Source organism: Amblyomma mixtum, chromosome 7 (genome assembly GCF_055824585.1).
Source record: "Amblyomma mixtum isolate Tamu chromosome 7, ASM5582458v1, whole genome shotgun sequence".
In the NCBI taxonomy this organism is placed as follows: domain Eukaryota; kingdom Metazoa; phylum Arthropoda; class Arachnida; order Ixodida; family Ixodidae; genus Amblyomma; species Amblyomma mixtum.
Window position 1 is genome coordinate 121,428,406 of NC_143018.1, and position 13,226 is coordinate 121,441,631.

Sequence of the window (13,226 nt, forward strand, 5' to 3'; positions counted from 1 at the left end):
GCAGCGAGTCTCCTGCCCTTAATATCCTCCTTACTATATCCCCACAAGAAGCTATACGCGTTAAAATCCCCCACAATGATGAGAGGTGCACTTTTTGCCAATTGTGCGACCTTTTGGAAAATCTCATCGAAAGACGCACCCCTGTTCTTCGGTCGACTATATATGTTCGACACACGCACTTCTGCTAGTGCGTACGTTCGGTAGAAGCTGATTAAATGTATGTTCCACCTCAGTGCCTAACTGCAGCTCAATTGTCACAGCCGTGCAATACTTATGCACCAGAATGCAAGTGGATGAGCTGTCTTGATGCGTGCAGTATAGTTTGACTTCCGTATTCGCGTCCTGCAGTGCAATAATATCTGGTAATTTATCCAAAGAATCTGCGTATTGCTGTAGCGAATCTCTCTTCTTTCTAAACCCCCGGCACTTCCACTGCAAAATCTGCAAATTAGGAGGTCGGGCCATGATGAACACTGAAGGAAATCGCGCTTGGTGCGTCCACACCAGTGTCGGGCGAATCATCGGCTGGAAGCTGTCTATTAGCCACCCGGCCAGTTAATTTTGGAACCTTCGTCCGCGTACACTCCACAAGCTCCTGAAGTTTCCCATCGATTCTGATTTCAAAGGCTTGCAGCTTAATCAGACGGGGCTCCAAGATGTCCTGTAAGACTCGCTCTACCGCTGCCTGAATGCCCCTCTCAATAGCTGCCTGAACGTTTTTCTCAATAATAAATTGCAGTGTTCCTTCGAGGTTCGCCTGTATATTTTGCGTTATGCGAGCTTCCAAACAGGGAAGGTCGTTCAGCAAACGTTGCTCCACAATAGCCTCATTCCTGGCTTCTTTCTCTCAGGCACCGGCCCCGTATAGGTCTCCGTCGCCACTGCGTTACTGTTTCTCTCCTCCTCCTCCTCCTCCTTTTTCGCACCCTGGGGGAGTGGAGTTAGAGCCTGCTGAGTAGCAGGGAGGAAAGCACCCTCCTCCATTGCGGATACACCAGGCGTTTCTGGCATATTCTCTTCCCCTGCCGATGTTCTCAGTTCCTGACTTTTATACTCCGCTAGTTACTCTCTTAATCTGCAATTTTCCTCAAGTTTCTCAACAGCCAACGTGGGAGCCGGGGAAGCGGCAACCTGTGCCGAGCTCACCTTGCTGCCCGTGGTTTCCTCCGATCCGGCTCTTCCCGATTTCTTGCCACCTGGACGACCGCTTCCTTCAGGCCCCTGCCGGGACGCCCCCGTTGCGGTCCTCGCTGCGGGACCCGGCGACGGAGTCCCCATCCGCTTCTTCTGTGATTGCGGCCAAGGCCCTGAATTCTCCGCTCCTCTCTGGATTGACGCTGGTTGCTGGATTTCCTTCCGCCAGGCTTCCACCCGGCTCCGGCTCCATTCCTGTATTTCCAGGTGCAGTCCGCGGAGTTGTGAGATGGCCGCCGCCACAGACTAGGCATCGGGGCTGGCACTCGGGCCCCTCTTCTTGGATGATGTTTCCACAGGCCTGGCAGAGCGTATCTCGTGGATTAGTGCAAACGTCCGCTCTATATCACACTGTTCCGCAGCGGGTGCAAGCTGGTGTGGTCTTACGGTAGAGACGGACGGGCACAGCCTCTCCCCAGTAGAACATGTTGAACGGCACTTTACGGCCCTCGAACGTAATCACCGCCACGTTCGACTCTTTTAATTTCCTCACACCCACCACGGGAGTGCCTGGCGAGTAAATAGCTTGAGCAATATCTGCTTCGGACACTTTGGAAGCCACTTGAATTACTCCACGGCACGTATTTTCGGGCATCTTGAGGTAGACTTGCACCGTTTGTAATTGGCAGCTAATCCGTAGACTCTCCACCGCGAGGACTTGCCGAATAAGCGCTGCGTCTCGAATTTCAACAATGACTATATTCTGATCCCACGCTGGCCATATTGCAAGCGCTGGTGATTTGCGTTCGATGCCGGCAGCAGCATGTATAGCTTCTCCAATCTGATGGGTACCCTTGTAATTTGACAACTTCCGCGTTCCCTTGGGTTTTACGACGACAATAGAGTCCTCAGTGCCGAACTTGGGCACCACCTCTGGTCTCCAACGCTTAGGTTGAAGCGGTTTGCTTGGCGCCAAAGTGGGGTCGTGGCCGTCAGCAGCGTCTCCACCTCGCAGGCGTCCCTGGCGTTCCGAGCTCGCGCGCCTCGCGGACGCTCGCTATTGCTCTCCTAATTTCTTCCGAATAGCATATTCGGTGGCTTCATCGAACACTGGTTTCATCGCAGCCTGTAGCTCCACTACTTGCATGCTTTCCGGGTCGTAGCCTCGAGCAAAACTCATGGTGGCTGCCCCTAGTGCCGCGTCAGCGGCCTGGCGTCGTCGCCAAGCCTTATGCTTAAAAGCTGCGCCAACGTGATTGACAGACACAACCCCGTAAAATCAGCAAAGGCAGGCCCAACTGAATGAAAATGGTGTCTACGGGTGCCTGGTAACCTGCTGGACACATCTCAACTAGTGTTGAGCGATGCAGATCGATGGTTTGGCAGTTGGACGTCCGTTTCACGGAGCCGACGTAAACCGCGTCCACTCTCCTTGACGGCTCGCAGCGGTCCCTGGAGGGCTCCGGAAAAAAAAATTGCCGACGATTACCTCTCTTCCTAATGAGAAATTTCAGCGCAGCTCATCAGCTGTTCCAGCTTTCCGATAGATTGAGGCGAAGAATTCGAGAGAGACCTGCACGTACGATTACACACAACTTATTTTTCACACATGTTTCCTCTTCAAGAAACACTCTACCAACAGTTCTTGAACGTCACGAAGGAAGCTTTGTGGTCAGCAAAATAGATGGATATATGCTTGACTTGCTGCACCAAGGCCTGGTTCTCAAAGACTAGGTCTACGCAAGTATTTCACGAGGTTGCCAAAGCCGCGGGAGGCGTCACGAGCGGGAAGAACGGTATGGACTCCCGCATAAGTGGTAAGAAATTTCTATCTGTCTTTGTACTTACATTAAAGTCCCCACCCACCCTGCCCCCCTGGTAAGCGGGTCGGGACCCCCTCCTGATTGTGGGCGATTTCAGCGATTCCGCAGTCATGGGGGGTTACTGCCGTGAAGAAAAGCGGGGACGCAAGTTGGCGGATCTAGCATCCGCACTGTGGCTGACTCTCCACACTGACCCAGTACACCCAACTCGTATAGGCAACTCCGTGACTAGAGATAAATGTCCGGACTTGACCTTCACCCGGAAAATTCAGCATGCAGACTGGGTTAACACTGAGGAAACCCTCGTCAGCGACCACTGCCTCATGAACACTACGATAGGAACCCATCCTTTGGCGCGACTAACAACGCAAGCCCGGCTCATAGATTGGACTAAATTCAGGCAAAATTATAACACTGCGACTCCCATACTTGAGCAAGGCTATCAGTCTTGGCCCAAACAATTGGTCTCTGGCCCTCGCTCCTCTGAAACACAAAATCATTTTTCAGAGGTGGTATCGGATGTGGACAACCACCTGCTACACCTCTGGGAGGCCCGGCATTACCTTGCCTCTCGATGGCGCCGGGAAAAGCATAACCGGAAACTTAAAGCTCGCATTGCCGAGCTTACTGAACGAGCGGCTGAGTATGCGGCTCAATTAGCCGACTCCAACTGGGTGGCTGCCACATATAATAGAGAGGTTGAAATAGAAGTATGAACTAAAGAAGTCTGGAGAAAAGGACGACGATAACGATAAGTATGACGTGTATTAACTCCAGAATAAAGAAGATGAACAAGCTTTCGGTGAGTTGGGAAGAGAGGATTGGTAGAGATGGTGGTGGTTGTTTGGCCTTTTATTAAAACAGTCTTTCTGTTAGGCGTTCAATAGGTCCTGGGTCAAGGCGGCGAGGACACGTTGCAGTTTTAGATCCAGGGAGACGAGCAAGATGGGCCACGGTGGGGGTAACGGGAAAGGATAGGCGGGGGACTGGAAGGCTGCGTGGCACTGTGTAAGGCAGAGCTCTATGTCTGCATATGCGTGTGGGCAGTTTGGGCACTGAGGTGTGGAAGCGTGCCGGTATAGAAAAGTTCGGCTGGTGTATGTAGGAGATTCAACTATATTCGCCGAAGAATGCGAACTTCACGGATGGATAAGGGTGGTTGTGGCGGTGGTATATATTCCATTTATTTCCATCAAAGATGGGGTAGGCGAGGCAAAAAGCTGCGAGAGCAGCTTGACAAGTCCTCGTCGCCTACAAAGCAGCAGCAGTACACGCCGACAACATGACACATATTACATTGAAGAATGAAAACAGAAAAAAATAAGAGAAACAAAAACAGATATATATAGTATAAAGTATAGAATGTACCGCTCGTACAGTAAACAAACGGCAAAAAATGTACGTCTTGCACACAGCAAAAGCATACACTTGTTAACAAATTGATAAGAAAGGTATGTACACTGAACGCAGTTCTTTTACGCGAAAAAAAGAAGTGAATACAAGTTTCTAAGTCACAGGAAGATTAGATACTAATATCAAACAAGAAAGCATTGAACACTGTAGGTACACTGTAAAGGAAAATGAAAATAGTAAAAAGGAGCGCACGAATTTAGTACAGCAACCTAAAGGCGACATTGGTTGATAGTTCATAATAAAGAAAGCATTCACAAATGTATGCATTCATGAAAACTGAATTAGGCAAAGCTTAAGTATGAGTAAAAAATATTCAGAACACACAAATGTAGCGAAAAAGAGAAAAAAACGGCGCATTGCAAGAATACAGATTTCAGTTCATGTGGCTTAAGACCAAGAATATCAATGTTATCCTTTAGGTATGTATTTATTATATTAGGAATTCGATATTTTAGTGTCTGAAATCCATAATTAGTTCAGAAGGAATGCACTTTCAAAAACTCGAGATTGCGTGTGGGGTAGCGTGATGGACCTTTCATGGCTAATTCGGCGAACCTTATTAAACTATTTCATTTAGCATTCTTTTACCTGATAAGCCCAAGGCACAGGTGATAATTGTACATGTTTTCAAAACGTATTATGCCAAGGTTTTGCATTACAGAGTATGTATCGCAGTCGTATTTAGAGCTTGTAATAATTCTAATAACCCTTCGCTGTAATATACTCAACTTGTTTATGTTAGATAGGGTAGTAGTACCCCAGACCAGACTACAATATTGTAAATGAGAGACAAACAAGGAATTATATACAAGTAACAAAATATTTTTAGGGAGGAAATCTCTATGTCTGTATAAAATGCCGTTAATCCAGGCGAGCTTACTTGAGATGCAATCGATATGTCTGTCCCAGGATATATGTTCCGTGAAGATCACTCCCAACGTTTTAGATTCACTCACTATTTCTATCTCCGCATTATTTAAACTAAGCGTTAAATTAGGTGGAATCTGTCGTGTCTTAGGACGGAAAACAATCGCTTTTGTTTTAGGAATGCTGATTACCAAACCATTTTCCTGTGCCCAAGCAGCTACCTTAGCGAGTAGAGAGTTGGCTATCAAACAATTCAGTTCTGTCATCGGAAGAAAAGAATATGCTAGTATCATCGGCGTAAATTACGAACTTAGCTCGATCATCAAGACTGGAAATATCATTTAAGTATAAATTAAACAAAAGGGGCCAAGAATACTCCCTTGAGGAACTCCAGTGTGCGTTTGTATTAAATGTGAAGGGTGACCATTGACTTCAACAAATTGATAACGATGAGAGAGGTATGACTTAATCAATTCCGATGCATTTCCAGGAATGCCATAAGATTCGAACTTTTCGAGGAGTAAGGTTTTTTTCAGGTAATCAAAAGCTTTGGTGAAATCAATGAACACACCCAACACAAGTTTTTTTGCTTCTATATTATGTAAAATATACTCTTTTTGTTCAAATAGAGCTAATTAGGTAGATCGATGTTTCCGAAACCCGTACTGTGCGCTCGACAATGCTATGTATCTAAGAAGGAAACAAGGCGAACCAGAAGTTTTTCTAATGCTTAATAGAACGCTGGCAGAATTGATATGGGACGGTAATTGCCGAGGTCATTGGGATCTACTTTTATTTATTTATTTACAAGTACAGTACAGTTAGTCCAGTTTTATAAATTGGTTTCACTTTCGCTACTTGAAGCTGTTTTGGGAAGGTACCTGTAGTAAAACTCAGATTGAAAATAAATGTGCGTGAGTACAGCTGCTATACAATCAATAACGTATTTTAATGGCTCGGTTTGCATACCTTGAGTGTCACAGCTGCGTGAATTCTTGAGATTCAAGAATGTAGAAGAAATTTCTTCGTCTGAAGTAGGTGTAAGAAATAAGCTGTGTGGGCAAGGAGGGTTATTATAAAGCTTTGTATGTCTAGATAGCTGAGGTTTAGGGAGGCTAGCGAAGTGATCATTAAATGCGTCGGCTAGGGAAGCCCCATTAACTATTTTTCCATTTATCAAAAGTTGTTCCACTGGGATAGTTCTTTGTAACCAGCGCAGAACTTCATTTAGTTTCCTCCATGTTGATTTACTATTATTTTTAACTGCACTAAAAGTCTTTTCTAGGTAGTGTGCTTTAGCATTCTTAATATCTTTATTTATCTTATTCCGATACGTCTTGAATTCTCTCAGGTTGATGATATCTTTGGTCTGAATGAACCTGTGTAATATGTCGTTCTTTATTTTTATTCTTGCCATAAGATCGCCATTAATCCATGGCTTTCTTATTTTTCTGGAGAAATTAGTAGTAACAAAAAAAACAAGATATATCAGTGAACTTTTCAATGAAACAATCATAAGCAGAATTTGCATCCGAGCTGTTGAAAACATCTGACCAGTCAAATCTCAGGACATCTCTGCGAAATGCTTCCAGCTGGTTGGGCAAAATCCGTTGGAACTGTAGTGCCGGCCCCCACATTTCGCTGGCTGGCCTCTCTGGAAACCAGCGCTGCGCGCTCGCCGACGCTCAAAGCAGGCCCAGACTCTCTCGGACATGTCGCGGCGTGCAGCGTGAATCATCCCGCCTCGGTGGCGCCGACGCGGACCCTTCCTCCTTCCCTCCTCACCGTCGGTGCGAACTCCTCCGACGCTTCGTCGGCCGTCGCCTCTCGACCATTGGTCTAATTTGAACGGTGGCCACTGCCGTGACCTCATTGGAGGATTTGAACTGCTGGCTGCCGCAACCGACAGCGGCGGCTTTAAAAACGGTGCCGCGCTCAACCCGCGCAGCAGACGGGCAGCAGAAGAGCCATCACGCCGGAGCTACGCTCGCCGCCGGGGCCGCCCTTCTTCTGTGTGCTTGCCCGTGGTGCTCTTGTCCCTTGTATCATGTAAAAGCCCTTGTACATACTGTACATAAAAGTCATTTGACTCACCGTCGCCTCGACCGTTTCCTGGCTCGGATGCCCAGTCCCAACAGTGGATGGCAGCTGCGGGATCGACCGGCGTCAGCTACCTCGGCGCGGTGAGTGCCTGATGTTTTCCCCTCAATTCGCCAGACTGCTCTAGCACACGTGATTGTAGTTTAGAGTAGGGCTGTGTGTTGCACTGGAGAGAGCTTTGCTGTTTCGAGCCAAGTCGGAGCGCTTTGAAACGAAAGCTGGTCCGGAGGGAATAAACGAGGCGTTTGGAAAAGAATTACTTGCGCGTGTCATGCTAGTAGCGCTATAGTAGTGAACCGCAAGGCAATTCTTAAAGGGCAAGCTGCAAGAGACTATTGTGCGCGATGGAGAACCTTAAAGTGAAGGAACTCGTCGAAATTTGTGATTACCGTAGGCCGTGCGAAACGAAAGCAGGCGATTCTCGAGATCATGCGGAAGGAGGGCGTAACGGCTGAAGAAGCCAGTGAGGCTTTGGATGAGATCAAAGAACGCCGTGAGCGCGAGGAGGCCAAAAGACGCTGTGAGCTCGAAGAAGCAGAAAAACAGAAGCAGCGTGAGCGCGAAGACGCAGAGCGAGAGCGACAAGAACGCCTCCAAGAGGCAGAGCGACAGGAACGCCGAGAGATTAGAAAATTAAAAGAGTTGGAGTTGCTGCGAAGCTCGCCGGCGCCTAGTGTAGCTTCAATGACAGTGCAGGCTAACGGCCAAAGAATCCGAGACCAACTGCCACCGTTCGTAATCGGCGAGGACACAGCAAAGTATCTCGTGAAATTTGAGCATGCCTGTGAGAGGAATGTCATTGAGCGAGAACTGTGGGCACAGAATTTGCTAGCTCTGCTTCCCGGGGAAGCATCTGACGTGATAACGTGTTTGTCGAAGGAGGCGTTCGAGAGTTACGATGAGGTCAAAGAGGCCCTGTTGAGGAAATATAAGCTGTCACCTGAGGCATTCCGGCAAAGGTTCCGGTACGCGAAAAAAGGCAGTGAGTATCACATCGACTTCGCGTTTAAGCTGAAAGCCGACCTAGTTGAATGGCTCAAGGGCGAGGAAGTTTATGACGACCGTGATAAGGTGGTAGAGTGCATTGCGCTGGAGCAATTCTACCGCTGCATCCAGGACGATGTAAGGCTCTGGCTACAGGATAGGCTTACTGAGGTTAAGCTCAACAAGGCAGCAGAGCTGGCTGAGGAATACTACACTCGCCGAAACTTGCACAGCAGGGCATTACGCATCGAAAAGGCGGAAACAAAGGATGCTTCTCTAAGGAAGCATGATGGAAGGAAACCGTTCGCGCGTCGCGATCTTCGAAAAGATGCGTCTGCTTTAAAGGAGGCTGTGGGCGAAGAACAAAAGGAGTTACGGAACTCTGACGATGCTCCTAAGCAGCGCGCTGATGCCGCACGTGCGTTTGAGTCACGGAGGCCTTTGACATGCTACCACTGCAAATAGGAAGAGCATATCGCGGCAAACTGTAAACAAAAGGTTGCTTTTGCAACGATTCGGGAGACAGATAAGAATATGCGGTTGTTAGAACCATATATGCAGGAGATTAGTGTGAACGGTAAGAGGTGCAAAGCCCTTCGTGACTCGTCGGCAACTATGGGCGTTGTCCACCCGTCTTTAGTTTCTCCGAATGACTTTACAGGAGAATGCGCGTGGATAAGGCAAGTAGCTGGGGTGCAATGTGCTTGCTTACCGATTGCTACAGTGATCATTGAGGGTCCTTTTGGTCAGCTTAACACCAAGGCGGCCGTGTCTGCCGCCCTCCCTGAGCATTTTCCTTACCTCTTTTCGAACAGCTCAGAGCAGCTTCTGAGGGATAAAGGCAAATCGTTCTTTGCCGGCGCGGCATGCATGACCTTTACGCGATCCCAAGCGCGGAAGCTTTCGCAGAAACTTGACCTTTCATCGGAGAGGGAAACACCGCTTAGGGAAGCAGATGAGCATTGTAGCCTAGATACGGTGTCGGTAGAACCTCAGATCGAGGACTCTCGGGGAAGCGGAGAACTCGCTGCTAACAAAACTGAAAACAGTTTCAACGATAGTGGCAACGAGAAGGTAACGGCGACGCCACTGAGCGAGGCGAATTCCACATTGAGCCCAGTTTCCGAATGTTGGCACGAGCTAACTCAGGTTGACAGAGCGACGCTCGTTCGGGAACAGCAGGAAGATAGCTTGATAATTGCTTTGCTGGATTAAGCTAAAGGAGGAACAAAGAAAAAGAATGTTTCATTTCATCAGAAATCTGGCTTGTGGTACCGAAATTACGCTGACGCCCGTGGTCGCAAGTACGAACAGCTTTTCATCCCACAAAAGTATCGCCGTCAGCTATTGAACCTGGCGCACGAAAACGCGTGGGCAGGGCACCTCGGCGTGAAAAAGACCAAAGCTAGGCTCGCCCAAGAGTATTACTGGCCTCATTGCTGGAAGGACATTGAAGGCTTTGAGCGCTCTTGTGACACTTGCCAGAGAGTAGGCAAGTCTACCGACAAGTGGAAGGCGCCCATGAAAGTGGTGCCAATCATAACTGAACCCTTCCGCCGGTTGGTAATTGACATTGTAGGGCCACTGCCCGAGTCCAAGAAGGGTGGTCGGTATATTCTGACTGCTCTGTGTGTCGCGACAAAGTTTCCTGAAGCGATACCTATCAAGGAGCTCAATTCTCCTCAGGTCGTGGACGCCCTTCTCTCAAATTTCGCTTGTGTCGGATTTCCTTTGGAAATTCAATGTGACAATGGCAGTGTCTTTACCAGCTGCCTAACCTCTACCTTTTTCGAAAGGTGCGGTATCAAGGTCGTACACAGCTCGATCCATCACCCGCAGTCGAACCCAGTAGAGCGAAAGCACTCGGTGCTCAAAAGAATATTGCGAGCTCTTTGCTTTGAGCGCAAACGCGATTGGGAAGCCTGCGTGCCTGCAGCTATGTTCGCTTTACGATCCGCTCCCCACGAGAGCACAGGCTTCAGCCCTGCGGAGCTTGTGTACGGCCGGAGCTTAAGAACACCGCTACGAATGCTGCGAGAGTGGTGGGAAGGCGATGAGGAAGACCCAAACGTGGTCACGTACGTCCTTAACCTACTTCAAAGGATCGGAAAAACGAAAGATCTTGTAGAGAGCCACATGAAAGCAGCGCAATAATTGTCAAAATGGTACTACGACAAGTCAGCAAAGAAGCGTACTTTCGAAGTGGGCAGCCAAGTAATGATACTGCGACCGTCTAAGCAAAATAACCTTGAGGTCCAGTGGGAGGGGCCAGCGGACGTGGTATCGAAACTTTCTGATACCAACTACGAAGTTAAACTAGGCAGACGGCCCAACAAAATCTATCATAGTAACCTGATGAAACCGTACATTCAGCGTCACGCCGTCGTGAATGCGATTTTGAATGGTTCGGACGAGGAAGGTGCAGAAATCCTGACCTCTGCGGACATGAAGGAATGCGGTTCGGCTGCATTGTTAGAACAGGTTAACTTAGAACCACGTCTAAGCCAAGCCCAGAAGGAAGACTTGAGAATGATTGTTTCTGAGTTCGAAAAAGTGTTTTCGGATCGTCCCGGAAAGACGACGCTAATTGAGCACGATATCGAGCTAACGTGTGAAGAACCGATCCGTAGTAAGCCGTATCGCTGTTCCCCCGTGCAGAAAGAAATCATGGCAGGTGAGATCAAGCGAATTTGCGACCTGGGAGTCATAGTACCGGGTGAGAGCGATTACACACCGCCCTTAATACTAGTGCAAGTACCGGGAAAAGATCCCAGACCGTGCATTGATTACCGGCGACTAAACGCGATAACCCGGGATCAGAAGTATCCAATACCAAACCTTGAGGAAAGGGTGGAAACAGTGTCAAGGTCGAATTACATATCCACACTAGACCTCGTGCGAGGCTATTGGCAAGTCCCCCTTACAGAGCGCGCCAGCCGCTACGCCGCGTTCGTTTCCCCATTCGGAACGTTCCGCCCAGTCATGTTGAGTTTCAGACTCAAAAACGCTCCATATTGCTTCTCCAATCTAATGGACCACGTGCTCCATGGTCTGTCCGAGTACGCGCTCCCGTATCTCGACGATGTCGCCATCTCTTCTAACACATGGGAAGAACATGTAGATCACTTACGAGTCGTGCTGAGCAGGCTGAAAGATGCCGGCCTCACAGTCAAACCTGCTAAATGCCAGCTAGGTTGCGCCGAAGTGACTTACTTAGGGCATGTGGTGGGGCGTGGCCGGCGTAGACCGTCAGAAATCAAAGTAGCCGCTGTCGTGAACTACCCCAGGCCAACCACTAAGACCGAGATAAGGGCCTTTCTAGGCTTAGCTGGATATTAACAGCATTATGTAAAAGATTACTCGACGCTTGCCAGTCCTCTCACAGACGCGCTTCGAAAGTCGGAACCCGTGAAGGTGACATGGGACCACAAAAAAAGTGAACGCGTTTCAAATGCTGAAACAAGCCTTGAGTGAGGAGCCAGTACTAATGGCGCCTGATTTTTCAAAAGGCTTCATAATTCAGTTTGATGCCAGTGATCGGGGCATGGGAGCTGGGCTATGCCAAGAGGATGATGAGGGCAATGAAAGGCCAGTTTTGTACCTAAGCCGTAAGTTGACTTGCCGTGAAGAGGCGTACAGCACTTCTGAAAAGGAATGCGCCTGCCTGGTGTGGGCCGTTCAGAAGCTCGCCTGCTACGTCGCCGGTTCCAAGTTCGTAGTCGAAACCGACCACTGCCCACTAACTTGGTTAAATAATATGTCATCTAAGAGCGGCCGGTTGCTGAGGTGGAGTATGATACTCCAACAGCACAATCTTGTCGTTCGTTACAAGAAAGGCAAGTTAAACGCGAACGCAGACGCTCTGAGCGCTCTGAGAAAGGCTACCTTCGACCTCCTCGTGATTTACATTTTGTGACTTCGCGTTAAGTTCTCTCGTAAATCGGGGCAAAATTGATGTCATTTGCGGCCTCAGCCGATTGTTTTCCTGCCCAAATGATCTCGAGGGACCCAATTTACAATCATTTCATTCCTTGTGTTGCTTGCGTTTGACACTTTGTTTGAGTTTATTATTTTAAGAGTTCTGGTATCCCACATGTGTCTCTTGTTGAAGAGGGAGCGAAAAGGGGACAGAACTATAGCTAGTGGAGTTTCTACGACCTTTAAGTCTGACGTTTTGACGGGTGACGGAGGGCACTTGCTCGTGTTGGGTGTTGCCTGTTGTCGGTCGGTTCTTGGCAACATGCAGAACGATCAACGACCGATGCCGAGAAGCAAGCTATTCCGAAGGACCGAGCGAAGCTGGTCCAGGCACCTGGGCGACAAGGCGGCGGAGCAGTGATCCTGTCCTGACGAGCGGGACCTGTTCACGGAAAGGAGCCTGGAGCTACCTGCGGCTGAACACCGGACGAGAACTTGGAGGAGCCTGGCGTACGAGCGCGCCCCGCATCCGAGCCACGCGGAAGTAGCTCGTCTTCGTGGCGCATTGTCTGGCGGCGGTGGTGCTGTAGTGCCGGCGCCCACATTTCGCTGGATGGCCTCTCTGGAAACCAGCGCTGCGCCCTCGCCGACGCTCAAAGCAGGTCCAGACTCTCTCGGACATGTCGCGGTGTGCAGCGTGAATCATTCCGCCTCGGTGGCGCTTTCGCGGACCCTTCCTCCTTCCCTCCTCACCGTCGGTGCGAACTCCTCCGACGCTTCGTCGGCCGTCGCCTCTCGACCATTGGTCTAATTTGAACGGTGGCCAGTGCCGTGACCTGATTGGAGAATTTGAACTGCTGGCTGCCGCAACCGACAGCGGCGGCTTTAAAAACGGAGCCGCGCTCAACCCGCGCAGCAGACGGGCAGCAGAAGAGGGATTAATGCTATGAGGGCGGCATCTGAGGCCGATCGGCTAGAGAAGGGGAG

At 49.3% G+C, this 13,226-nt stretch overlaps 1 protein-coding gene and 2 pseudogenes across 1 annotated transcript; 2 read left to right on the plus strand and 1 right to left on the minus strand.

The window, feature by feature from the left end:
* Positions 1–1,142: 1,142 nt before the first annotated feature.
* On the minus strand, positions 1,143–2,314 carry LOC149337360 (uncharacterized; annotated as a pseudogene).
* A 5,452-nt stretch (positions 2,315–7,766) lies between these two features.
* LOC149337361 (uncharacterized) lies at positions 7,767–8,786 on the plus strand. The gene has a single exon (XM_089553420.1). The coding sequence runs from the start codon at positions 7,767–7,769 to the stop codon at positions 8,784–8,786; it is 1,020 nt and encodes a 339-aa protein (XP_089409546.1).
* A 1,056-nt stretch (positions 8,787–9,842) lies between these two features.
* Positions 9,843–11,660, plus strand: LOC149337362 (uncharacterized; annotated as a pseudogene).
* Positions 11,661–13,226: the final 1,566 nt, after the last annotated feature.

Coding starts and splice junctions, on each gene's coding strand:
- LOC149337361 (XM_089553420.1), top strand. CDS start 7,767: ATGCGGAAGGAGGGCGTAACGGCTGAAGAAGCCAGTGAGGCTTTGGAT.